The 26904-nt window shown below is 38.5% G+C and overlaps 1 protein-coding gene across 1 annotated transcript in view; it reads right to left on the bottom strand.

Annotated features, from left to right (window-relative positions):
* The window catches only part of nomo (nodal modulator), a 50434-nt gene that overhangs the window by 7368 nt on the left and 16162 nt on the right, over nucleotides 1-26904 (bottom strand). The window contains exons 15-27 of the mRNA XM_052020972.1: nucleotides 26735-26871; nucleotides 25592-25679; nucleotides 20936-20999; nucleotides 20747-20842; nucleotides 17889-18098; nucleotides 16397-16479; nucleotides 14134-14290; nucleotides 11651-11777; nucleotides 10465-10578; nucleotides 8415-8542; nucleotides 4707-4848; nucleotides 2625-2708; nucleotides 388-498 (exon numbers count right to left, since the gene is read on the bottom strand). Coding sequence (XP_051876932.1) covers nucleotides 388-498; nucleotides 2625-2708; nucleotides 4707-4848; nucleotides 8415-8542; nucleotides 10465-10578; nucleotides 11651-11777; nucleotides 14134-14290; nucleotides 16397-16479; nucleotides 17889-18098; nucleotides 20747-20842; nucleotides 20936-20999; nucleotides 25592-25679; nucleotides 26735-26871 — 1541 coding nt within the window. The remainder of the gene's footprint in view (nucleotides 1-387; nucleotides 499-2624; nucleotides 2709-4706; nucleotides 4849-8414; nucleotides 8543-10464; nucleotides 10579-11650; nucleotides 11778-14133; nucleotides 14291-16396; nucleotides 16480-17888; nucleotides 18099-20746; nucleotides 20843-20935; nucleotides 21000-25591; nucleotides 25680-26734; nucleotides 26872-26904) is intronic.

The following is a 26904-nucleotide window of genomic DNA, read 5'->3' as shown; positions in this document are numbered from 1 at the left end:
CAAATAGTTTGCATATATTTATATTCTACTAGAAATTATGGAATGTTAATAAGTTCACAAAGCTACAACTTGTCAGCCAGCAGCAGCTTTATGATAGCATTATGGATGTCATCAGAGGTTTAACTCCATGTTCCACGGTCTCTGTATCACTGCAGCAGTGAGTTACAAACTGTGAAACAGATGCTTCATCAAAGGGAAATAGGAGAGATGAAACTGCAAAACAGTCATTAATTCTCCATCTCCCGTCTCGTAGGTGATAAAAAAAAAGTATCTTTGACAAAAAATGAGATCAGGTTATTTCCATAACTGACTGAGATCCAGGAACTGAGACCATCAGGAGAAAATAAAAAAGATGGGACCTTTTGCAAATGAACCAATGAGACTTACCCGCAAAGTAGAAAGATGCTCTGCTGAAGTGATAATATTACCACTTAAATCAAACTGATTAATTTGCCGGAATGCTAGAATATTCACACCATCAATATCGCTGCTCTCAACCTGTACCAAAGATTTTCAAAAAGATTAAATGAATTTGATTTTTAGTGTTATCAGGTTACTAACCACACAGAACTGGTAAGGAAAGAAGTGTGATATACTAAAATATTTAAAAACAACACCTACTCTGGGGCAGCCTCCTGTGGAATTATATAAATATGATTTTTGAGATGATTAAACTGATCTAATCGGCTGAATTGTGCTGACTGTTGCCAGCATTTCTGATTGGCACCACTGGCATTCAACTGAATCTGTAGGTTTGCTCCGCCTCTGCACTCCACAACACATAGAGACAAGGTCAATGGGGAATGTAGGGCAATTATTTAGGAGGCAAAAGGGAAGATGGGATTCTTTACTTAAATTATTTTGTTTCATTTTAATGCATAATTATTTGGGTTTTATGAATTTTTAGTTAATTTTCATTTCTTTAAAAAACATTTTCTTTCACATTTTAATACAGGTTGAAACCTTTTGGTCCAGCACCCTAGGGAACTTGACTGGTGCCAGACCACAGAAAATGCCCCCAATCATCTTCCTCTGAGCAAGAGAACTGTTCTTTTTAAGTATAGACACTCCCTGGGTCACATAAGGGTTCTGAGTTCCATCAGTAACCAGAAGTTTCCACAAGTCAGAAACGTTGCCAGCTGAGATCGCTGTTGGCTGAGATTGCAGAAGTTGCATTGGTAAATTAATTAGCTACAGATTTGTACAGATGTTAGTTAGAATTAATTAGTAGTTTCAAAACATGCCAGACCACAGGAGCTGCTGGACCACAAAATGCCGGACTAGAGAGTTTCAACTGGTAGAATTTAGATACTTCTGAACATTAAAAGTTAATGAAATTAATAGCCTTTAAGTAGCCTGCAAAGTCCTGCTAGAGGCCCAGTCACTATCCAGATCACATCCCTGCACTGCAGGCTGCGGACAGCCAGTGACAGGCTCCCCACATTTGGCCCAGATATGGGCAGACGTGTTGGGACCACAGACAGCTAGTCCAGGTTAGGGGACCAACAAGGTCTGGCCCCCAAAGACTCTTTACAGAAAGACAAAGGTTACTGTATATTGCACTGGTTTTAGAAATAAATTTATAAATGTACAGTTTACAGAAAGAACAAGTTCATAGAACTAGATTTTATATTAAACATTTACCCCCTTTTAATTTAGCAACAGGTCTAATGCCATAAACAGAAGAGCTTTATAGGTCAGTGGCTAGAAGCTAACATTATTTCATCTTCCTCTGAATTCTCCTCACCACTATTTGCAAGGAACAGCACTGCTGCACACAGGGTTGATTTACTCGAGTAACAAGTGTATCACAGTACACATTTGAAGATGAGCAAGTGGCATTGCTTGAAAAGTAGGAAGCTCTTGCCAAATAGTTGCCAGAAGCAACCCACCCACTTTGGGACCTATAACAGCAATTACATTACAACTCAGTGGGATAAAAAATACAAAAGTGCTTTCAATTCATCAATGAGAAACATGTATGAAAAGCACAAAGGATGATAAATACAGCTTATCCATCACGGGGACAGAAAACGGAAACACCGATCGATAGCACTGTCACTATAGTGGAGGTTAACTGGAGGTGACCTTCTGACCTACATCACAGTTGCTTCACTGGTTCCCTCCATGATGGTATTTGCAGAGTAACCCTAGGTAACCGCCAGGTATAAATGGCAAGGCTTGAAGATAAGGTTGGTCCTATAATGATGGGTAGGCTCTGGTTACCACAAGTCCCTGTAACATGCTTTTCAAACCTGTGCCACTTCAACCATGAAAAACTGTTTGCTTTAAAACTAGCTGCCATAATCACCTTAAGAGCAACTTGCTGACTTCAATATATATTTGTTAAACTTTGCTCATGTTCAGTTCTACCTTAATCTCATGCTTACGTCTCAATCTTTATTTTGCTTTCTGTAAAATTCTAAAATAAGCATGATATGTGGTTCTACATGTGTGACAATTCTTCAATGTGTCTGTTGCTCAGCTAACACAGAATAAAATTGATGCCAGGAAAAGGAAAAATCCACAGCACAGAAATCACAGACATTCATGGCTAGCTTTCTTGTAGGTCAGCACCAGGCTGACAACAAAATCCAGGCCAAGAAATTCCACATTCAACAAACCTGTATGGCACGATATTGTGGAAGAGCCCTTTCTATGTGGTCATTGCCTTCAACTTTCAACTGAATATGATATACACAGCTTGGCTATAAAGAAAGAACAGAAAAATTAATCAGCTTCCTATTAAACCAGATTTGAAACTGAACATTAGAAACTGATGTACTAATGAAGAATTCCAATTAATACATTTACTGCTGACCAGCCAATTTGCATGTGAAATTTACAAACGCTAAAAAGATAGTTGCATTTAGCCTCTAATGCACAATACCTCAGTCTCTTACCCAAAATGTTCCATGTTTCTGAATTCAAGTATCTGCTGCACTGAAGCAATGAGCAGAGGATGGACATGTCCCCGCAATAATGGAAGCAAAACAAAAACAGCCTGATAGTACTTTTTTTATGTGGTCAGTGACTTTAATAAGAAAAATAAGGGGTTTTAGCTGATTAGGTGGTCCACATTAGAATTCTGGCACATAGACCTATAAAAATCTAATCTAATATTGTCCACAAACTACTTGCCTGACCAGTTTTCTCTGCATAATATGTTCTGCTCTGCATTCATGGAAACTACAATTTGCTGAAAACTCAATTAAAGGCATTGGGAGCTACACCTGTGGCTGGCACGATGAGTGTGGTCTATTACTAGGGTCATTGGGAAGATCCCAAACCCTAAAAATGGGATTGCCACATGGTGTGTCAATATAAGTGATCACTGGGGGAATGTCCATATTTTGTACTGGGCCCATCTGAATATGTCAATTGCAAAGGTGCTTCCTAGAAAAGAAAGTTGGAAAACTTTATGTTTTATATCACTGTATGTGAATTTTGACCACATACCACTGATTCTTTTAATACATCAAAATAAATAATAGTGAATAGAACCCTGTTTAGGACTACCCCAAAGAGTGACGATTCATTATAATGCTCTTGATCCTGGAGTCTGAACATTCACAGGTACAAATGCCTGTGAGGGCTGGTATTAGACACAAGACATAGGAGTAGAATTAGGCCATTCAGCCCATCGAGTCTGCTCCGCCATTCAATCATGGCTGATTTTTTTCTACCTTCTCCCCGTAACCCTTAATCCCTTTACCAATCAAGATTACCAATCATAAGTAGGCTAGGGTGGGCAGTATGGTTGTTCAGCACAGAGATATGGGGCTCAGGCCTGCATACAAATCAGCACGGTAAATACAGGGCATTGCTCAGGGCCAGCGGTAACCTTTCCATGTGTGTCACTGAACTTGTTACCCTAGAAAAATCACTCTGCCGAGGTGAACAGTGCAGTCAAACAAAGAGAGGAGGAGGTAGCAACTTCCATCACGTTAAACAGGAGATGATGAGAGAACCCCAGGATCTGGGCAGTCTTTCAGTTCACGGAACAAGAGGTGCCAGATCCTAATAATAGCCCACACACATCGTGCCAGCCACGGCGCAGCTCCAGCCTCGTGCTGAGCAGTCACATTGCACACCCCAACCTGCCCAACATCAGCACTCACTGGCAGCCTCTGCACAGGGTCTTGGTTCCTCTGCTCTACAACAAACCACGTGACGACAAGATCAACTATGTTTGTGGCACAAGTAGCAGGGAGGCAGGGGTTCACACCAGCTTCCCAGGATAATGCCGCTCTCAGTAATGCATCTTAAAGTACGTAAAGCTATAATGCCTACTTTTAGTATTGATTCCACTAGCCCTCATGTTCCCAGGAACATTCTGAGTATTAGAAGTGCATGACTATGCTCTCTTTAATGAGTTTGTGGCGACTCACCGTTTAGTCGGGCAAACCGGCTCGGCAGTCGGGTCGCGCGGCGTTGGAGCGACGAGGCCCAAGATGGCGGCGGGCCTCGTCTTTCCCAAGCGACGGGGAGAACCCGCGCACGCGGGAAAGTCTTGATGACGTAGTACTTACGTCATTGCCGGTTGCTTTGGGCGGGAACAGTCTCCCTTAAAGAGCCCGCGCAAGGCGGAAAAATAAACCACTCCTTGTTCGATAATCCTCCGACTAGCGTCTTGTTTTATTTCGCAGTAGCAACCGCTACAAGTTCATGATTAAATTTATGACAATTAAATTCTTATCCATTACCAGTAGACCACGGAGGCGAAATTTTCCATCTTCATCAGTCACAGTATCCTCTCCATAAATACTGCAATCCTTTTGGCCAACAGCCTCCACTGCAACTCCTTGTTCAGGTTCCCCATTCAGTGAAGATACTGTTCCATAGCAGCTTTTGTTTAATAAAATATACAGGTCAGACTTGTAAGGTTAAATTTTAGACCATTAAGAATGCAAGAAATAGCCTTCCCAAAAAAATCTTGCTTCCCATCTGAAGTCTTTTAATGATAAAAAAACAGTTGAGGGGCAAATCTGGTTAAGTTGGTAAATTGCCAGCTTTCAAGAGTCATCATTGGTGCTCATCAGAATTTGCAAGACTTAATGACTGTATGTTTTATCACAGAGTAGACTTGCAAATGGTACTAATGGAACACTGAAATGCATCAGCACTACAAATATAAAAAAGTGGATAGCAGGACAGCTAACAATTTATTTATCCTGGGGCGGTCTTGAATAGCCTTCCAAGAAAACCAAATTAAAACAAAAATACTCTCATATCTTTTTGTATACACCATCCTTGGCTAAACAACTTTTCCCTCAGTTCCTCTGAAGGTAACTGCTAAAAAGTTCATGACAGCAGCTTAGCCTGTTACTCTCTCTCATTCCCATGGGGTAATATTTGATTTACAGTCCACACCACAGAGATCAGAGAATCCTGTATGAGCAACAGGCAGCAAACTCACTGGTCTGTGGTGGTTCAGTGAGATATGCCACTGTTTCCTTTAAATCGGACTGTTGAAATTGCAATGAAAATCTGAGCACTGGGGATTCATCCCATATGAATAAAGGAGAATGCACCTCACAGATAAGCACTTACACTCACTGATTCTGAGTTTCACATTTAAAAATGTTCCACTTCAGTTCAGCTATAGTAGAATGGATTTACAATCCATTTTTTGAAGCTTATTTTAGGTTTTAACACACACTAAAGTAGAGATCACAGTCATTCAAACATGAAGCGTTAAATGAATTCTCAATAAATGCACTATTAGTTTATTGCCTGTAACATCACTTTCACCATTCTGTCAATCAGTAAATTGAACTTGCTTTATTAGTGACTTTTTCCTCAAATTTTCATTCACAGCAGGTTAGATTTTTACATAACATAGAACAGTTCAGCACAGGAACAGGCCCTTCGGCCCACAATGTCTGTGCTGAGCACAGTGCTAAATTAAATTCCCATCTGCCTGCACATGATCCATGTCCTTCCATTCCCTGTATATTCATGTGCCTGTCTAAATGCCTCTTAAATGTCACTATTGTATCTGCTTACAACTCCCACCACCCCCACCCTGGCAGCATGTTCCAGGTATGTACCACTCTCTACGTGAAAAAAAAACTTGCCTCTCACATCTCCTTTAAACTTTCCCCCCTCTCATGTTAAAGTTGTGCCCCCTAGTATCTGATATTTCCACCCCGGGAAAAAGACTCTGTCTACCCTATCTATGCCTTTCATAATTTTATAAACTTCTATCAGGTCACCCTCAGCCTCTGACACTCCAGAAAAAAACAATCCAAGTTTGTCCAACCTCTCCTTATAACTAATACTCTCTAATCCAGGCAACATCCTGGTGAATCTCTCCTGCACCCTCTCCAAAGCCTCCACATTCTTCCTGTAATGCGGCAACCAGAACTGGGCACAATACTCCAAATGTGGCCTAAACAAAGTTTTATGCAACTGCAAAATGACTTCCCGACTTTTCTACTCAATGCCCCAACTGATGAAGGCGAGCATGCTGTTTGCCTTCTTTACCACCCTATCCAATCGTGTTGCCATTTTTAGGAAGCCATGGACCTGCATCCCAAGGTCACTCTGCACATCAATGTTCCTAAGATTCCTGCCATTTACTGTATATTTTTTCCCCTTAGATTTGACCTTCCTAAGTGCAACACCCTTGTCTGGATTAAACTCCACCTGCCATTTCTCTACCCATATCTCTACCGATTGAGATGACGCTGTAGGGCTCACCTGTCTATAATTAGCTGGATTATCCCTATTGCCCTATTCCTATTGATAGATCCAATCAGGCCCTGGGGACTTATCCACTTTAATGTTGTTCAACAGACCCAAAACCTCCTCCTTGAATCAACATGCCCTAGAATATTAGCATGCGTCACAATGATCTCACTATCCTCCTTGTCCTTCCCCTTGTTGAATACCGATGCAATACATTCATTTCCTCTGCTCCAGGCATAAATTCCTTCCTGTGTCCTTGGGAGTCCTAACTCCCACCACCCCCACGCTATTCTTTTTTTGAAAAAGTATATAAAAAAACCTTGAGATTTTCATTAATCTTACTAAGGACATTTCATTGCCCCCTTTGGCCTGCCTTATTCCCTTTTTAACTACCTTCTTGCGTTCTTTATACTCCTTAAGGACCCTGTCAGACTTAAGCTTCCTAAGTCTTAGTATGTGTCGAAATTTACAACATCTCTCAGCAGCCAAAGTTCCCGAACCTTGCCATCCTTGTCTTTCTTCCTCACTGGGACATGCTGGTCCTGAGTTCCGATCAGCTGACTCCCACATGTCAGATGTAGACTTACCAAATAACAACTGCTCCCAATCTACTCTCCTCAGCTCCTGCCTAACAATTTAGTTCTTTCCCTGAGGTCGAGGTCCAGACTTATCCTTATCCATAACTATCTGAAAACTTGAGACGTGATCACTGTTCTCAAAATGCTCTCCCACTGAAACCCAAATCACCTGGCCAGGCTCATTCCCCAATACAAGGTCTAACATGGCCCCTTCACTGGTTCGACTATCTACAAACTGTTTCAAGAATCCCCCTTGCATGCACCTATCAAATTCTGATCCACCTAAGCCTCTTGTACTAAGGAAGCCCCAGTCAATACTGGGGAAATTAAAGTCACCCACTACGACAACCCTGTTACTTTTACATCTTTCCAAACCTCTCTACGTATCTCACAGTAGTGTAGTGGTTAGCATAACACTATTACAGTGCCAGCGACCTGGGTTCAATTCCGGCCACTGTCTGTAAGGAGTTTGTACGTTCTCCCTGTGTCTGTGTGAGTTTCCTCCAGGTGCTCTGGTTTCCTCCCACATTCCAAAGGCATACGGGTTACGAAGTTGTGGGCAAGCTATGGTGGCACTAGAAGCGTGGCGACATTTGTGGGCTGCCCCCAGAACATTCTACACAAAAGGTGCATTTCACTGTGTGTTTCAATGTACATGTGACTAATAAAGATATCTTATACTTATCTTAACTTGCACCTTATCTGTATCTCCCACTAGCTACCGGAAGGCCTATAGTATAATCCCATCACAGCGACAGCACCTTTATTTCTGAGCTCTACCCATACTGCCACAGTGGATGAGCCCTCCAGCATGTCCTCTCTGAGTGCAACTATGACATTCTCCCTGATCGGTAATGCAACTCCCCTACCTCTTTTATATTCCTTTTTATCACGTTTGAAACATTCAAATCTGGAACGCTGAGCTGCTGGTCCTGCCCCTCCCTCAACCAAGTCTCTGCATTGTTATTTTATTCTGCAGGAAAACACTGAGATTTGCAATAATGAACGCAACGCCATAATTGCTTTCACACAAGAGCTATTCCGTTTGCTACTGGTTCCTATTGTAAAACTACATGTTTTCCATTTCAAAATCCACACATTATTTTTGTGCACAATATGTAGATTGGTTCTACCCTCACAAACCTGTAAGCAGTCCGATAGCCAGTAACTTTGATTCTAAGAGATTGTCCTTCTTGCACTTCGATCATTTGGGACGCAGGTTCAAATCGAAACTCCTTCATCATTGGTTTGAAATAGTACTGACCAGGACTCTGCAACGCAATACAGATTATAAATACAGCATAAAGTTACTCAATGCTCTGATGAAGAAAGGTCAATGACGCAATTCAGATCTCATATTTAGAGTCACAGAAACTGTCCCTTTGGTCCAACTTGCCCATGCCGACCCAGCTGTCTACCTGAGCTAATCCCATTTGCTTACTTTTGGCCTATATCCAACTAAACCTTTCCATCCATGCACTTGTCCAAATGTCTTTTAAACACTGTAATTGTACCTTCCTCCACAGCTTCCTCTGGCATATTCCATATACCCACCACCCTCTGTGCAAAAAGTTCCCCTTCAGGGCCCCTTTAAATCTTTCTCCTCTCTTAAATCTGTGCCCTCTGGCTTTAGACTCCCCTATCCGGGGAAAAAGACTGACTATTCACCTTATCTATGCTCCTGATTTTATAAACCTCTATAAAGTCACCATCAGCCTCTTACGATAGAGAAAAAATCCCCAGCCTATCCTTGTAACTCAGGAGCTCCAGCCCAGGTAACATCCTTGTGAATCTTTTCTGCACCCTTTCCAGCTTAATGACATCCTTCCTATAGCTGGGTGACCAGAACTGCACACAACATCCAAGTGTGGTCTCACCAATGTCTTGTGCACAAGAATGGAAACATGACGTCCCAAGTCTTGTACTTAATGCCCTGACCAATGAAGTCAAGCGTGCCAAATGCCTTCTTCACCGTCCTGTCTACTTGTATCGCCACTTTCAGGGAACGATGTACCGCTACCCCTAGGTCTCTCTCTGTTCTACAACACTCTTCAGGGCCCCGCCATTTACTGTGCAAGTCCTACCCTGGTTTAACTTACCAAAATGCAACATTTCACACTTGTCTAAGTTAAATTTTGTCTGCCAATCTGGCCCACTTTCCCAGTTGATCGAGATCCTGTGTAATCTTAGATAACCTTCTTCACTGTCCACCATATCACCATTGTTGGTGTCATCCGCAAGCTTAATAAGCATGCTAACTACATTCTCCTTCAAATTGTTAACATAGATGACAAACAACATCAATCCCTGTGGCACACCACTGGTTACAGGCCTCCAATCTAAAAAAAACAACCCTCCACTACCACCTTCTGACTCCTTCCACCAAACAATTTTGTATCCAACTGGCTAGCTCACTCTGGATCCCATGTGATCTAACTTTTCCAACCAGTTTACCATGTGAGACCTTGTCAAAAACCTTGCTAAAGTCCACGTAGACAATGTCTACTGCCCTGCCCTCATCAATCCTCTTGGTCGCCTCTTCAAAAAAAAACACTCGATCAAATTCGTAAGGTATGATTTTCCACTCACAAAGCCATGCTGATTATCTCTAATCAGTCCTTGCCTTTCCAAATGCTGGTAGATCCTCCCTCTCAGAATCCTCTCCAGTTACTTCACCACCACTGATGTTAGGCTCACTAACCTGTAGTTCGCTGGCTTGTCCTTGCAGCAGAGCAATGTTTCATCAATTTTTTTTACCAGTCAAATGCTGTTGCAAATTTGTTTTTAAGTACACTTAAAAAGGACTTGGTCATGAAATATAGTTTTTGTTTTAAATATCTGGATTACTGAATTTGTGAGAGAACTAAATTTCCCCCACTGTCCCAACTAAAATTAATCCGAGCAGTATCAACTCAGTTCTTGAACCAGGAAAACACAATTATTTACAATTAGGGAAACAGACAGGGAACATCAGGTGACAATAACATCACACTACTTTACTACAGTCAATTAAGCACATTGTTAAGGCAAAATAATCTTTGCTATGCTCCTGGATGCTTCTTTAAATGGTCTGGAATCTCCTAATACCAATTCTGGCACCAAAAGTAGAAAAACATTCTGCAGAATAAAATTATCAGAGAACTGTATTTAGGATTTGCTTAATGAATTCACATTTTGATGAATTAAACATTACCAGGTTTGCAAAGGTAAGCATGCCATTTTCTTGTGTGAGCAGATTAGAGCGGAACTGTCCTCCACTAAGAGACAAAAGGACTCCAGCAAGGGGGTGATTTTCTTCAGTTTTTATCTGTTTACAAATATAGTAATATACACATTTCAATGAAGTATTAAAATTCATAATTTCACAAATACAATTAATTTCATGATGTGTGTTATAACCAAATCATAATCAAGTATCAATGAATTGGTCTATTCTGTTAATGAGATCTATACAAGTTATACCTATTTTAAAGGACGGTATAGTCAGTAGGCACTAAGATTTTAAAATACAAGCTCTTAGAATTATATGAAAGCACCACAGCAAATAATCTAAAGAATTAATCCCAAACTGATTCCCAACTATTGAATTACTTGCAGATTTGCAGTTACTAGAAAACTGAACAGACACATCAACTTCATAAAGCTAATACCAGCCTACCACTTAAATAGTTTAAACACTAATCCACAACTAATTTGAGGAAATATATATCTCAACATGTAGCAATTTAGAATTCAACTCCCAAACAACTGTGGTAATCATTAAATTAACCTGTTAAGTAGTGGTTTTAATTTAAAATTATGAAAATAGACAACATTTGGAAGAATTAGAGGAACTAGAAATAGGGTTTCAGATTCAGGGGAATAGATTTAGGATGTAGATGAGGAGAAACTGCTTTTCCCAGAGAGTAGTGAATCTGTGGAATTCTCTGCCCAGGGAAGCAGTAGAGGCTACCTCATTAAATATATTTAAGACAAAGTTAGATAGATTTTTGCATAGTAGGGAAATTAAGGGGTTATGGGGAAAAGGCAGGTAGGTGGATCGGAGTCCACGGCCAGATCACCCATGATCTTCTTGAATAGTGCAGCGGGCTTGACAGGCCAGATGGCCCACTCCTTCTCCTATTTCTTATGTTCTTATGTAATTCTAGATTTTAAATACATTCCTCTGTAATGAAAGGCAAAATATATCAGTATTGTCAGCTATTATGGTCATATAAATTTAGCTCTCCTAGGAGCCACGTGTCACACAACTATACTTATTACCACGTGCGGCAAAACACATTGTTCAGCAGCTTCCATAAAGTTAGTTAAAAACTAGGAAACAACATCAGTGCACACTCCGTGGTAATTATTTAATATGAATTACACACTTATCTTACCTCAAAAGTTATTCCTGCTAATGCAAAAGCTTTAAAATCACCAACTGTTCCTTCTATTGCAGTCAGAACAAAACCTTCCTTTTGAGCAGTTATGGAATACTCCTGGTCTCTGTGTAGTGGTCCAACCCTTGTAAATTGAACAAAAAAAGATAATTATACCACTTCTGTCCTTTCAAGTGCCTTAATGCAAATGTAATACTCCTGTTCAAAGAAGACAGACAGAAAGCAGGAAACTCAAGGCAAGCCAGCCTAACATCTGGCTTTCAGAAAAAAAGCTAGAATCTATTATTAAGTAGTAGCAGGATATCTGTAAAATCAAATACAATCACCCAAAATCAACACATTTTTATGACAGGGAAATCATCTTTGACAAATGGAGTTCTTTGAGGATGTAATAAGGCAGGTGGACCAGTCAACGTAGTATATTTGAAGTTACATAAGAGGTTCAACAATTAATAAGGTGCCACATAAAAGGTAACTGCGATAATATTAGTAAGGACAGAAAATTGGCTGGTTAACAGAAAACTGAGGTAGGATGTGACAATTTTCAGTTTGGAAAGATACATCTTGTGAGGTACCACAAAGATTAGTGTTGGGGCTAAACTACGTACAATTTATATTAATAACATTGATGAAGGAAAAGCAAAAAACTGCAGTGGCTGGAAGTCTGAAATAAAAGAAAAGCACTGTAAAAATCGGACAGTATCAGTGAAGAGAGGAAGTGTTAACGTTTCATCACATAGTTTAGCAAGTTTTGCTGATGTTACAAAGGTATATGTAGAAAAGCTAAGTGTGAGGACACAGTGTCTGCAAAGAGATATAGGTAGGTCAAGCAAGGATAGGACAAGATTGGACAAAAATGTGACAGATTAGGGAAATGAGAATTATCCAAATATTTTGGTGTAAAGAATAGAAAAGTAGAATATTGTTTAATTGGAGACACTACAGAAAGCTCTTGCATAGAACCATCTGGGTAGCATACAAATAAAGCAAGTAATTAAGAAAGTGAATGGAATGTTTGTCTTTATTGAAAAGGGGATGGACAACAAAAGGGAAGTCTTACTATAACTGTAGAGGGTGCTGGTGAGACCGCACCTTGAGCACTCTGTATAGTTTATGGTCTCCGTACTTAATGAAGATATACTTATATTGGAGGCAGTTTAATGGATTGTTTTCTGGGATGAAATATTATCTTATGAGGAAAGATTAAGCAGTTTAGGCCTATACCAGTTAGGTGAACCGGAGGTGATCTTCTTGAAACATGCAAGATTCTGAGAGGGCTTGACAGAGTAGTTATTTGCTGAGAGGGAATTTAAAAGGCATAGTTTCAAATAAGCAGCAGTAGCCCACTTAAGTAGAGATGAGGAGGAATTTCTTCCCTTTTCGTGAATCTTTGAAATTTTCTCCTTTGATGAGCTGTGGAGGCTGAGTCATTGAAAATACTCAGAGCCAAAATGGACAGATTTTTGTTCTACAGAGCCAAAATAGGGTCAGCCATGATTTTATTAAAGTTCAAGGGACCACATGGCCTACATTGTTTTAATGCAGGAGAGGGGAGAAGAAACAGGTCAGAATTATCTAGCTTAAACACAAGATAAACCATTTTGACATTCAGAACTCCAAATGATTCTTATTATAAATAAGTAGCTAATTAATATTTCGAGCTCTGACCAAATAGTGCTTTTGTTTAAAGACATGGGAGATGCTTTGGAAAAATTTCTCAAGGATATGGCAAAGTGGGATGGAAATTGAGACAACTTGAATGGATGGTTTCTATCTTAGTAACCAACCATATTTGTTGAAGGTGAGAGTGGAGGGACAGAAGAGAGAAGTTTAAGGAGATGGCTGATAATGAAAAAAATAATGTATTGTGGGAAAAATGTATAAGATAAAAATATAACAATAGTAGGATCTCAAGAAACAAGGCTCATTTACTTTCTAACAGAACTTTGCAGCACAATCTAAACTTATACAGAGAAATATGACATATAGAAATTCCAATAGTAGTAGAATAGGCGCTTTCAAAAGTCTATTTTATTGTATCTCACTGCTTACAATTTTGAACTGAAACAGAATTATAGAACCCGTTCTAGTCAAAGGTCCACACTGCCCCCCAGTGGCTTCCTTAGTCTTTATGAAAAGCTGAGAATCCAAAGACCGTAAAGCAACTTCTCACTAGAAGGATACCCCAACTTCGAATATTTATTCAAAATCTGTACTTTTCATCATACCACAATATTCAATAAGGTGTAAAGTGTATGGATCTGAATACCTTGGGGACAGCATATACAACTCATTTCTGGTTTTTACATTGTAAACTACATAGCACAAACAGTCTTGATCCCAACATGTGCACAGCTTAGCTTTCTCTTAAGAAGCATATATTACTAAATAAAATGATGGGAAACCTTCTAGTCCACTGCAGCACCCAAGGTTTATTACATTTATTATACTGAAACATCCATAAGAGTTCTTCAGGTTACCTGTATGACCCTTCTTCATTAGTAAACACAGTGATAAGTGGTACTGTGTTTTTCTCAGAGATGATTATCTCAACACCCTCCAGTGCTGGGTGTACCAGTCCTTCCAGAAATAGGCCAGCTTTTCCCTGAATTTCTATTAACCTTCCCGGACAAGTATCTGCAACAAAATGTTATCTATTAATTGGCAGCACTAGATTGAAAATGCTTCATGTAAAATACTTAAACATTCTTAGACTGTTTACTATTGAAGGTAATCAATGAAAGGTACATATATTATATATGTGTGTGTGTGTATGTATGTGTGTGTGTGTGTGTATATATATATATATATATATATATACACACATACACACACATACACACACACACACACATATAGATATATATACACACACACACATAAAATAATATATATAAAAAATATTTTTTCCCGCTGATAGCTGGATGCAACAGGTATATTTTTTTTGTTAAGAAAGCCAACAATCCATTCAATTTCCTCATCAAGATAATTATAAACCCTGCAAAATGAAGTTACAAGATATTACTAAAAAAAAGCCTATTCCATTCAGGTCAACCTACTATTAGAACACCTCTGGTAAAAATTCTGAGAATAAACCATGTCAGAGTCAAGTACTACATGCATAGAGGAATTACGTAAAAGAAATGATTACAAGGGTCAAAATGATTACATTAACAAGATGAACAATACATACTTTACATACATCAAATATCTTTCTATGCTTCACCTTGAAACACTTCCATTTAATCATCTCAATATATATGCAGGGTACAAGTTTTAATCCAATGCAAGTTATTATAATAGCTGATCATTAATACATGAAGTAGTTCCTTTTGAGTAATAAAACTGAAAGGACCGAGAAATTTTTAATCATTTAATCTGTGGTAAAAATTTGTTGTCATGACAGCAAACTTGAGAGTGCAAATTGCCCAAACTGCAGCAATAATTTTTGGAAATACATCAGATGTGATTTATCTGATAAGCAAAATTATTGTACTCAGAATTTAACTGAAAAATTTAAATGTACTTCTCAAAAGTCACTGATGCTGCCATGTATCATCCCAGAACAATTGTGTGACTAAACTTTACTTGTATTTCAATAAATTGATGTCAGAAGAGAAGGAATATTAGCAATCTGAACTTTCAATTAAATACTTCTAAGTGGTGAACTCAAGTTTCCTTGAGTTTCCTTGAACCAAAATGAATGTTTTGGTAATGTTCGTCATCAGCATTTAAAATTTGAGCTATTTTCCTTCTTAGAGCATTACGTGCCTTGATTGTTATCTCAAGTATTACCAACGCTGCTATCCAAAATATCAGTATTATAACAAAGTTTATTCTAAAAAGTGCATGCAATTACTTAGAACAGAAGGTGTTCAGACAAATGCATGCACACCATTTCCAGCCCATGAATCTCAGAAACCCAGTCCTCAAACCAAAGCATCTGAAGTCCATCTGCATTTATATTTATCTTGCTGATTTATTACACTTGAAATATGCAAGTCTGGACTTTTGAGAAAACCTAGCGATATTAGCATTACTACCCAAATTTTAGATAGATGATAAATTATAACAGTAAAATCTGTTTATTAGTTGTGTATAAATTAATGGGCACATTAATTTAAATCTGATGTACATCTAAGCAGCTTATAAAAACCAAAAGGTTAGGCAGCTAACTAGAATTACATTACATTTCTGCCGGTGGCTCAGAGGTGCTGTTCTATATTGGAATTATAATTCTTTCCAATTCATTTCTAAAATGACTAATGACTTCTTTTAATAGTCAGATAAAAACACAATTAAACAGTTCAACCATTATATTTTTTTCATCTCTGGTTAATAAAATTTCCAATTTTATTTCCACTGTCTGCTTTATTGTCTTCCTCTGTCAATCTAGGAGGACAAGTCATTTTCTACAATTATTCTTCTGCAACCTACTAACCCCTCCCCTACATATCTCTTGTGGCAGAACATTCCTGTAGCAACAGTTGATGGCACATTTATTTCTAAATCACAAGTCAATGGTCTGCAGGGACATGACTACAAAAATACAGAATGACCCAACAGGACAGTACTGTAGGAAAACAGCATCAGAGGTTCTGTCTTTCAGATTAGAGATTACACCAAGGACCTGTGTGTTTTACCAGGAGGATATAAAAGATTGAAATAATTGAGTACAAAACATAAAAACTGCATTTTTTTTCCTATCTTTACTATTTAATCTTTCAAGGTAATAAAGGTTACCTCCAGTGATGACTGCCTCCACTGACGGAGGGTAGAAGAGAAGTTCCCTTGATGAGGGTGTGACTGCAATCTTTTCTCCAGCTCTACCAGAAAATCCGAACAATTGCAAGATTAGAGTTAGCACTGCTGACAAAAATATTATTAATAGCATCTATACATCCAAAATAATATGGTTTAGATATGGAAGCTTTGTGATATCTTAGACCATAAAACTTAAAAGCCAAGCAGTTGAGAATTACAAAACTAGTCTTTGTGGAGAAAGGACAATGTACTTTATGCTTTAACTACACGATCAAATTCCCAGTAAAGTATGGGTTAAAGCCAACTCAAACCAGGTTATTCAGGAGAGTTAAGACAAAGGAATAAGCCCCAGAACCAATCCACTCCACATGATGTAGAAATGAATTGGGGAGATGACCATGAAACTAAAGGATTGCCATAAAAACCCATCTGGTTCAATTATATCGTTCAGGGAAAGAAATCTGCCATCCATGCCCCATCTAGTTAACAAGTGTCACCAGACCCACAGCAACATGATTGTCTCTTAGCTGCTTTGTGAATTGGCTGAGCAACCTATTCAGTTGTACCATACTTTAACTCATTGGTTGAAAGAGATGGCTCACACCACCTTCTCTAGGCCAGTTAGGGTTCGTCGGTAAATACTGGCCTCGCCTGTGATGCCAACATACCAAAAAATGAATAAAGAAAAAAAATACACAAGGCCAACTTCCACTATGATGGATTTTTTAAAAAATTAAAACAGTCTAAAAAAACAAGATCATTTACATCCTTTAATATTGAGACACTAATTTAAGTTAGCATCTTTTCAACCACATTTTTATATCATACATACATTTACTGAAAATATTTAAGTACACATTTCACAAGGTTTCCAAAATTTGTCATACAAGTTTCAAAGAACAAAGGTGATAATAAGAAAATCCCTCATCAAATTAGACAAATATACGGCACAATATTTTAAAGTTAAAGCAGTGCATATTCAGAAATGTGCTTTACTCTTGTTTTGAAAGCAATCCAGATGAAGAGGGAATTTTTCTATTTCTATAATAAATCTGAACCAGCAATTTATTTTATATAGACAAGACCATTTCCCACAGACAACTTAATAGAATTGAGTGCAATGGACAGAGGACATCCAAAGAATCTGGCTAAAATCCGATAAGATGCTTAACTTAATAAATTGACAAAATAGTACTCATAAATCATAGTTAAACATAAATCATCCTATTTCTAGTGGAGAAGGTTGCATTGATGCTTGCAATATATACAATTAACAGGATTTCCATGTCATTTAATATTCTAAAAATGAAATCGCAGCCAGCTAATTTTCTTGCTCATTTTCACATTTTAAATGTAAAATAAATTAAAATGCAGTCCTTTTTTCTCTTTTCTAGTGTTTTAAATAGCTGTATATACACAATAAGAAAACCCTAAATGCAATTGTGGATTGTTAATTACCATAAGATCTTACCTTGCCCAGTATGAAAATTCATAAAGAAAAGGTCCCTCAAGTTCCTCGACAATTTCCTGAGCTGGAGGCTCTCTCTCCACTTCCTTCTGGCCCTTCTTTTCACGCTCAAGTCTACGGGCTTCTATTTCTGCCAGCTGCTGCTCCCGTCGCTGTTCCTGATGTGACTTCAAAGGTCCCAAGACCAAAGCAGGTTCACTATCAATTGAAGATCTACAGAGGGGAGAAAGGGATAAACAATAATGAAGCAGATAGAAATTATGAGCATTAGAATTATTTAAAGGAAGTTCTGTATTTACTGAATCACAGTAGGTTTACTGAAAATCCTCAGTGTCAACAATGGTTTCAAATTCAAAGCAGTCTCAATAATCCAAAGACCCCTTCACTCATCAACGCTTACATTTTAATCAGGAATACGTGTAGCATTCTTCTAATCAAGTGGCTAGAGCATTTCACCCACTCTGCATCCACTTGACTGATGAAGATTACAAATTGCGACAGCAATATAATTCTAATTATTTCTTGGTTATTAATTTGGTAAACATTACACTTCCAAAACATCATAACGTCTCTATTCCTTTACCAGACACTAATTAAACAGCTATGTATTTCTAGCACTTGTTATTTTTTCCTTCAAAGACATCCATTTTTAACAAAAGCATAGTCACTCATTGGACAAATTGTAATATCAAAATCAAAGGGCAAGGTAGTATGGTGGTTAAGTTACCGAACTAATGTTCGGAGAATTGGACTACTCATCTGTAGATACAAGATGAAATAACACCATGACAGCTGAGGAATTTAAATTCAATTAACTAACTGGAATGAAAAGCTCAAACTATTTGCAAAATGCACTGCAGTTATTTGCTAGGCAATGAAATAGTACCTGCCTAACCAGCAACCTCTATTACCAAGGACAAGAGCATTAAGTGCAAGGGAAACCACCTCCTATAAGTTTGTCTCCAGGTTGCATACTATCCTGACTTGGAAATATATTACTGTTCCTTCATCATCACTGGTGCAAAATCCTGGAGCAGTGTGGCAGATATCTTCACCAGATGGACTGCAGTGGTTCAAAAGGTGACTCACCATCACCTATTCAAGACAACAAAGGCTGGGCAATAAGTGTTGGATATTCCAGCAATGCCCTTGTCCAGGAAAATTAATAAAAAGTCATGGTAACCCTTAACTATAAGAGGTGCAAACAATGTCACTTATATCCAACAGTGAATGACATCCTTAACGAATCTGGCCAAAATGTGACTCCAGATTCATAGCAATGTAGCTGATTTGAGCCACCTAGAAATGGCCTAGCAGGTTACTCAGATTAAGTGGAATTAAGGAAGGATAATCCATAACACATAGGATCAGAATTAGGCCATTCGGCCCAACAAGTCTGCTCCGCCATTCGATCATGGCTGATTTATTTTTCACTCTCAACCCCACTCTCCTGCCTTCTCCCGTAACCTTTGACGCCCTTACTTATCAAGAACCTATCGACCTCTGCTTTAAATATACCCAGCTGTCTGTGGCAATGAATTCCACAGATTCTCCACCCTCTGGCTAAAGAAATTTCTCCTTACCTCTGTTCTAAAGGGACGTCCTTCTATTCTGAAGCTGTGCCCTCTGGTCCTAGACTCTCCCACTACTGGAAACATACTCTCCATGTCCAATCTATCCAGGCCTTTCAATATTCGATAGGTTTCAAGGAGATACCCTCTCATCCATCTAAACTCCAGTGAGTACAGGCCCAGAGCCATCAAACGCTCCTTACATGTCAACCCTTTCATTCCCAGGATCATTCTTGTAAACCTCCTCTGGACCCTCTCCAATGCCAGCACATTCTTCCTTAGATATGGGGCCGAAAACTGCTCACAGTAGTCCAAATGTGGTCTCACCAATGCCTTATAAAGCCTCAGGATTACATCCTTGCTTTTATATTCTAGTCCTCTTGAAATGAATGCTAACAACGCATCTGCCTTCCTTACTACCAACTCAACCTGCAAGTTAACCTTTAGGGAATCCTGCACTAGGACTTAAGTCCCTATACACCTTCAATTTTTGAATTCACTCCCGTTTGGAAAATAGTCTATGCCTTTATTCCTTCTACCAAAGTGCATGACCATAAACTTCCCTACACTGTATTCCATCTGCCACTTCTTTGCTCATTCTGCCAACCTGTCCAGGTCCTTCTGCAGACACCCTGCTTCCTCAACACTACCTGCCCCTCCACCTATCTTTGATTCATCCGCAAACTTGGCCACAAAGCCATCAATTCTGTCATCCAGATCATTAACATAATAAACGTTAGTCTAGCTAGCAACACCTACATTCAATGAAAGAGTTAAAAAATTAAAAGCACAAAAGTTGATAAACATATGGATATAATATCTACAATTCAGCATCAACTGCTGTAGAATTTTTTAATATATTCAATCTCAGAATATGGACATTATTGACAAGGCTGGTCACTGGCTGCCCATCTGTAAAGAGTTTGCGAGCCATCTTTTGGAACCACTATAGTCCCAGTGATGATTGTAGGTAGAGATTCCAATATTATGAGCAAGCAACATTTAATAATACACATTTTATTCTTAAAGTATCTTACTCAACATTTATATATGGTTTCATTCTGTTTGCAGATCTAAGGTGCACACAAATTTGCCAAATATGAAAAAAGATTAAAGGAACACAAATCATTGAACACCAAGCCATAAGGTGCCTGCCGAGTAACTATAAGGTCATATACCTTGTATTAAAAAAAATCCAATATTATTTTTACCATTGAAAAATAGTACATTTTCTAACTCGAAGCTAGAACAGCGAATGGTTTAATAAGATTTGTCTTTGGCTACTCTTACCTGATAGTAACGGTGACATCCGTTAATTTATCTGTCACGATAGCACCAAGTGCATGATGTCGGGTCGCCGTTAAGGTTAAAATGGTGGGTGCTGCTCTAATAAATAAATAGTAAAATAATACTTTTGAGAATTAATGATAAAGCTTAAATATATTGGTGTTGCATGAGTAAAGAGGCTTGAATACTCACGTGTCATAGATGTAAAATTCTTGTTCAAATTGATGGCATGAACGAGGGGTTACCTTATAGACACCTGGCAACAGAATTTTATAAAAATCAAAGATCTCTCACTTCTCAGTGGGTTACAGAACACATTATTTTATGCCAAAAGGAATGTTATTCCATGTAACATCAGGCTGATGATTATCATAACAGAATAAGTACCAGACAAAAGAAGTTTTGCATATTGTAGAAAGGGGTAGAGTGCTGGCAGGGAAAGGTCTTGGAGAAAACTGGTCTACAGTGGGGAGACCCTGAAGACCTTTGGCATTGTCAAGGGAAGATACTGGTTTCCTCGGATTTATGAAAAATTGGGAACATAAGGAATTTTTTAGGAGATCAACCAATCAGCCTCAAGGTTGGTAAGTTTTTTTTTATTGGCTACTTTAATAAAAGAAAACATTAAACATGCAGTGTTCCAACATGTGCCTCCTAAAGCAATGAAAAATCCATTTATGTTTCCATGTGTACTAATGTGAGATGAATTGCAGCACAAAAGATGGCAATCTTAATCATTTCCTCCCTTGCATCCAGTGTGTCAACCTAAAGTTAAATTAAGCATTTTATAATTTCAACAAAGGAAGTTCAAAGCTTTCTGAATCCTGCACTAATGGGGATGTTACCTTTCAGAGAAGATATAAAAACAGAGGAACCAATCAGCTCTGTAAGGTGTGCACTAAAGATCCTATCTCAACTTTCAAAGAGCAGCAATACCATTCTCCCAGTATCATGGGCCAATCTTTATTCCTCAAAAGATATAATAAGACATTAACTGGTCACTAATTAATTGCAAATGTTGGAATCTTTCTATGTGCAAATGTAACTGCATAAGTTATGATAAAAGGCTTTCTTCAGGAATAATTTATTAGCTGTAATATAGTTTGGAATGTATTGATAACATAAAAGATGCTTATAAATAAAGTTGTTTCTTTTTACAGTTGATCTTGTAAGCTTTGTTCCAAATTTGTAAAGACGTACTTAAAGACATTTGCCGTTGCAGAAACAGTTATCTTCCAGTAATTTACACTTTACAAACTCTTCTTTCTTGGGAAATACAGCTGATGTCACTGCAATTTCTGTCAGCTGACTGAGTGACAGGACACAGAATACAATTTGTTTTAAGCCAGAAATTATGACAGATAATGGCCTCCAAATAAAAATGTTAATAAGCAGCAGTCAAAGAAATTGTGCATCCAAAGTGAATCAATTAATTTATAACAAACTGAATCATGTTATAAAAAAAATCTTATCAGTTTTAGAGAACTAAATTTCAGAGAAAGAGACTTTTTTTACTTTTGCAAAGTAGATTGAATTATTCAGTTTGTTTGCCATCTGCTTCCTAAATAGACTATGCACATAAATCAGATAAATGTACACTGAAATGGAACAAATTTGCACAGTAATCAATAGGGTACAATGTAAAAGTATTTTGACTAAGACAACACCATCTTTAAGTCTTTGATGCAATTATAAATTTTAAGAGACCAAAAAATTGATTCAGAGGCTTGACATTATGTTGGACTATGAAGATATGACCAAAGAGGGGAAACTTCAGTCAAAGGTGAGTAGCCCTATTTCCTTCAAAAGGATAAACTCAAGTTTGATAAACTGTTGAAGTAGCTTGGCACTATTGGCAATTTCCATTTCAAGATCCCATTCAGCATTAACCACTAGTCTTTTGAGGTTTATTGTAAATTTTATTATCACTACGTTCAGGAGGTAGCATGACCAATGTACCTCCAGCTTTTCTGGGCACTCATCTGCTTTTATACATTCTGTTCAGATGCACTATACTTTTAAAGATTCATGTTTCTTGTTAAGATTACCACTAGTTACAAGTCATAGCACAGTTATAGAGGATTCTATAGCTTAGGGAGCAGTCAAAAACATGATTCCTCAATGATATGTTATCTCAGTACTCAGCCTCCAGTGTTTTTTCTAATGTACAATAATTTAGACTTGTAGGGAGACGATTAAAAGGCTGCAGAGGATACAAAATCTAATCTTGTTGCCACAAAGAGAACCTTTAGACTGAAGGAGGGTATCAATATTCTGGTCATTGGATAAAAGAGTGGCAAACAGAACTTAATCTAGAGAAGTATAGTATGCATTTGGGTACATGCAACAAGGCAAGGGAATGTAAACAAAATGGCAAGATAATAAATGGTGTGGAGGAACAAAGGGATCTTACAGCAGGCATCCAAAAATCCTTACAAATAGCAAGACAAACCAATAATATTATTAAAAAGGCAAACATGAAACTTTCCCATATTACCCAAGGCAGAGAAAAAAAAGTACAAAGAGATTTCGCTGCAGCACTAGCTGGACCACAGTGTGAGTAATATATACAGTTCTGCACCGTATTATAGGAAAGATGTGATTGCACTGGAGATGAGATTTATCAGGTTGTTGCAAAGAATGGAAAATTGTAGCTATGAAGAAAAATCACAAAGCTAAGGCTGTTTTCTTTGGAATAGTGAAGACCAAGGAAGAGATTTAATGGTGGTGTACAAAACAAGGCACCAAGATAAAATAAGTAGGAAGAACTTATTTCCCTTAGCAAACAACTCAAAACAGGGACCATGGGTTTAAATAATTGGTATTAGAATTATAGTGGAGATGAGGGAAAAATATCACCCAGAGGGTGGTTGGGTCTCAAATACACTGTCAAAAGGATGATGAGGCACAAACCTTATACATAAAAGTACTTAGATGATTACTTGAAAAGCTGTGACCTGCTGGGCTATGGACTTAGTGCAGGGAAGTCGGTGAGGCCACATTTGAAACATTGTGTTCAGTTCTGATTGCCCTGCTATAGGAAAGATGCCATTAAGTTGGAAAATGTAGAAAAGATTTACAAGGATGTTGCCAGGAATCGAGGCACTGAGTCATAGAGAGAGGTTAAGCAGGCCAGTCCTGATGAAGGGTCTCAGCCCGAAACATCGACTGTCCATTTCCCTCCATAGATGCTGCCTGACCTGCTTAGTTCCTCAAGCATTTTCCTCCAGCTAGGACTTTATCTGTTGCAGCTTAGGAGAATGTGGGGTGAGCTTACAGAGGTGTACAAAATCATGAGGGGCATAGAGAGGGTGAATACACAGTCTTTTTCCCCATAGTTGGGGAATCAAGAACTAGATGGCATAGGTTTGAGATGAGAGAGGAGAGATTTAATAGGAACCTGAGGAGCAACTTTTACACCCAGAGGGTGGTCCGTATATGGAATGAGGAAGCAGTTGAGGCAGGTAAATTAACAACGATTAAAAAATATTTGGACAGGTACATGGATGGGAAAGGTTTAGAAGGATATGGACCAAACACAGGCAAATGGGACTAGCTTAGATGGGCATCTTTTTCACCAGAGACCAGTTTGGCCAAAGGGCCTGTTTCCATGCTATACGACTCTATGACTCGAAGTTGTATTTAAGCTGTGGAACTCTTTTTCAACTGTCACTGTCACAAAGAGCTAAATGTCCTTCTTCTGCATTGTAAATTTTCTATTATTCTATAAAAACAAAATCGCAAGCAATTTAAAATGAGAAGGCATATTTCAGCATACTCATTTTAAAACTTGTTTCTGAGACTAACTTATGAACACCAGTATTTGGAAAGTTCCACCACACTACATCATCTTGTCCATGGCTCATCTCAAAGACGTCGTCTCCAGGTGGTATCTCCTCTGCTTTTATTGTGATTCCCAACAATCAGAACAAGCCTTCAATTATTTCTCTTATATGATCACTTAGTTTCCAAACAATTCATCCTTGGCCCCCTTCTTTACCTCCTCTGCTCTTCAGTAAGTTGGTCCGCATGCACCAGCTTCCAGACGTATTGTTTTGTGTTCCGCAAACTACTCGTTAAAAATTTCCTCAACCATTTCTGAGCTGACAGAGATAAGCAGCTGTTTGGTAGTTACACTTCCTCCAACTGAACACTCAGAAAAGCCATAGCCATTATTTTCAAATTCCATCAAAAACTCTGTATCACATATCCCAGACCCTGCTTGATTTCTTTGAAATACAATTTCCTCAACACTTGCTTGCAGCCTCTCATCATTTATATCCAGTTCCAATCATAAAATGCTCTGATGCTCACATCCACTATGCTAAACCCCACATTCATCGCAAACCACACTCTCTGACCTACATTAGCTCCTACTCCCAAAAATAACCAATTTAATATTCTTAGCTTAACCTGCATATCCAATTTCCATTCCCTTCTGTGCTTCTTTCCCACAACACCCAGGGTCCTCCTGCCACACACACCCCACTTTTCCCACTCCTACCACAACGATAATTGCACAGCCTTCAGCTATTTGGCTCTACTCTCTCCTGAGAGCCTTCTGCCGTCCTACACTACTTCACACTGTTAAAGGCTTCTCAATGAATCTTTCTTCAACTAAGCTTTGTATCTTCACGTAATACTGACTCAGCAGCTGTTGTTGACTACCTTCTGCAAAGTACTTTGGAACATATTCCTATATTACAGCGCAATATAAACACATATTGCTTTGCAATGGTTTCAGTGAAAATTCCATCAGAATGAAAAATCAAAAAGGAGAAAGATTTGAAATCATTTCTGAGCAAGGTATAACAACAGAATCTTATACCAAACACCAAGATTTTATACCTGGTTTAGAGAGACAAAATCTGTTCACTCCTTTTGTGAGGTTATATACACCAACATTTTCTGGGCCACTTCCATCTTGGTAAAACTCCTAAAAAGCAGACAGCAGGAAGAACAATTTTAAGCATGAGACAAATGTTACATGCGATCTCTAATACCAGTGCTAAAGCCATGGAAAATCATGCAAAACAACCATTTGAAGTAACTGTCTTACTTGCTTTAATCAGCTCTCAATAAATAAATATTTAAAAAGTTAATAAGGCTGCAGTTTGTGAATTGTCTACAATTTTGGTCACCCTGTTATAGGAAAGATGTTATTAAACTAGAAAGAGTGCAGAAAAGATTTACCAGGATGTTGCCTGGACTTGGGAGCCTGATTTACAAGAAGACGTTGCGTAGACTAGGACTTTATTCCCTGGAATGTAGGAGATTGAGGGGTGACCTGATAGAGGTACACAAGATCATGAGGGGCATTGACAGGGTAAAAGCACAGCCTTTTTCACAGGAAGAGGGTGCTAAAAACAAGAGGGCGCTAAAAACAAGAGGGCATAGGCTTAAGATCAGAGGTGAGAGATTTAAAAGGGACATCGGGGGCAGCTTCTTCACACAAAGGGTGGTGCATATTTGGAATGAGCTTCCAGAAATAGTGCTTGAGGCGAGCACATTGGCAACATTTAAAAGCCACCTAGATAAGTACATGGATAGGAAAATTTTAGACAGCTATGGGCCAAATGCAGGCAGACGGGACTAGATCGCTGGGCAACACAGTCGGCATGGATGAGTTGGGTTGAAGGGCCTGTTTCCACGCTGTATGACTATGAATCTAAATATTAAACATATGTAAGAGATTTATGAAAACATCTCTCAGTGCTCAGCTATGATAGACCCAGCGATGTTCTTTCCTTTGGCTGAGGTATCTACAACCAAGAGTCATGCAGAATAAGGAGCTCCCATTCAGGACAGAGATGAGAAGTAATTTCTTCAATTAGAGAGTGCTAAACCCTTGGCATCTCTATCTAAGAGGACTATGGCGACTCAGTCACTAAGTAAATTCATGAAAAAGATCCACAGATTTTTAGTTATTAAGAGAATCAAGGTTATTTGGAATTAGTGTAGGAAAGCAGTGCCGAGGTAAAAAATTCTTACCAATGTTATTGCATGTGAGAGTGCACATCGAAGCATGTAACCTGTCTGTTTGAACTCTGTGCTGGTCAAATCCTGATCCACAACCTCCAGCTCCAGAGAGCGGTTCTTCCAGCACCATTCATCATGAACAATATTCACTATAAAACAAACCACAGCAAGGCAATAATATT

This window comes from Pristis pectinata, chromosome 8 (genome assembly GCF_009764475.1).
Source record: "Pristis pectinata isolate sPriPec2 chromosome 8, sPriPec2.1.pri, whole genome shotgun sequence".
In the NCBI taxonomy this organism is placed as follows: Eukaryota; Metazoa; Chordata; class Chondrichthyes; order Rhinopristiformes; family Pristidae; genus Pristis; species Pristis pectinata.
This window is presented reverse-complemented; position numbering and strand designations above follow the sequence as displayed.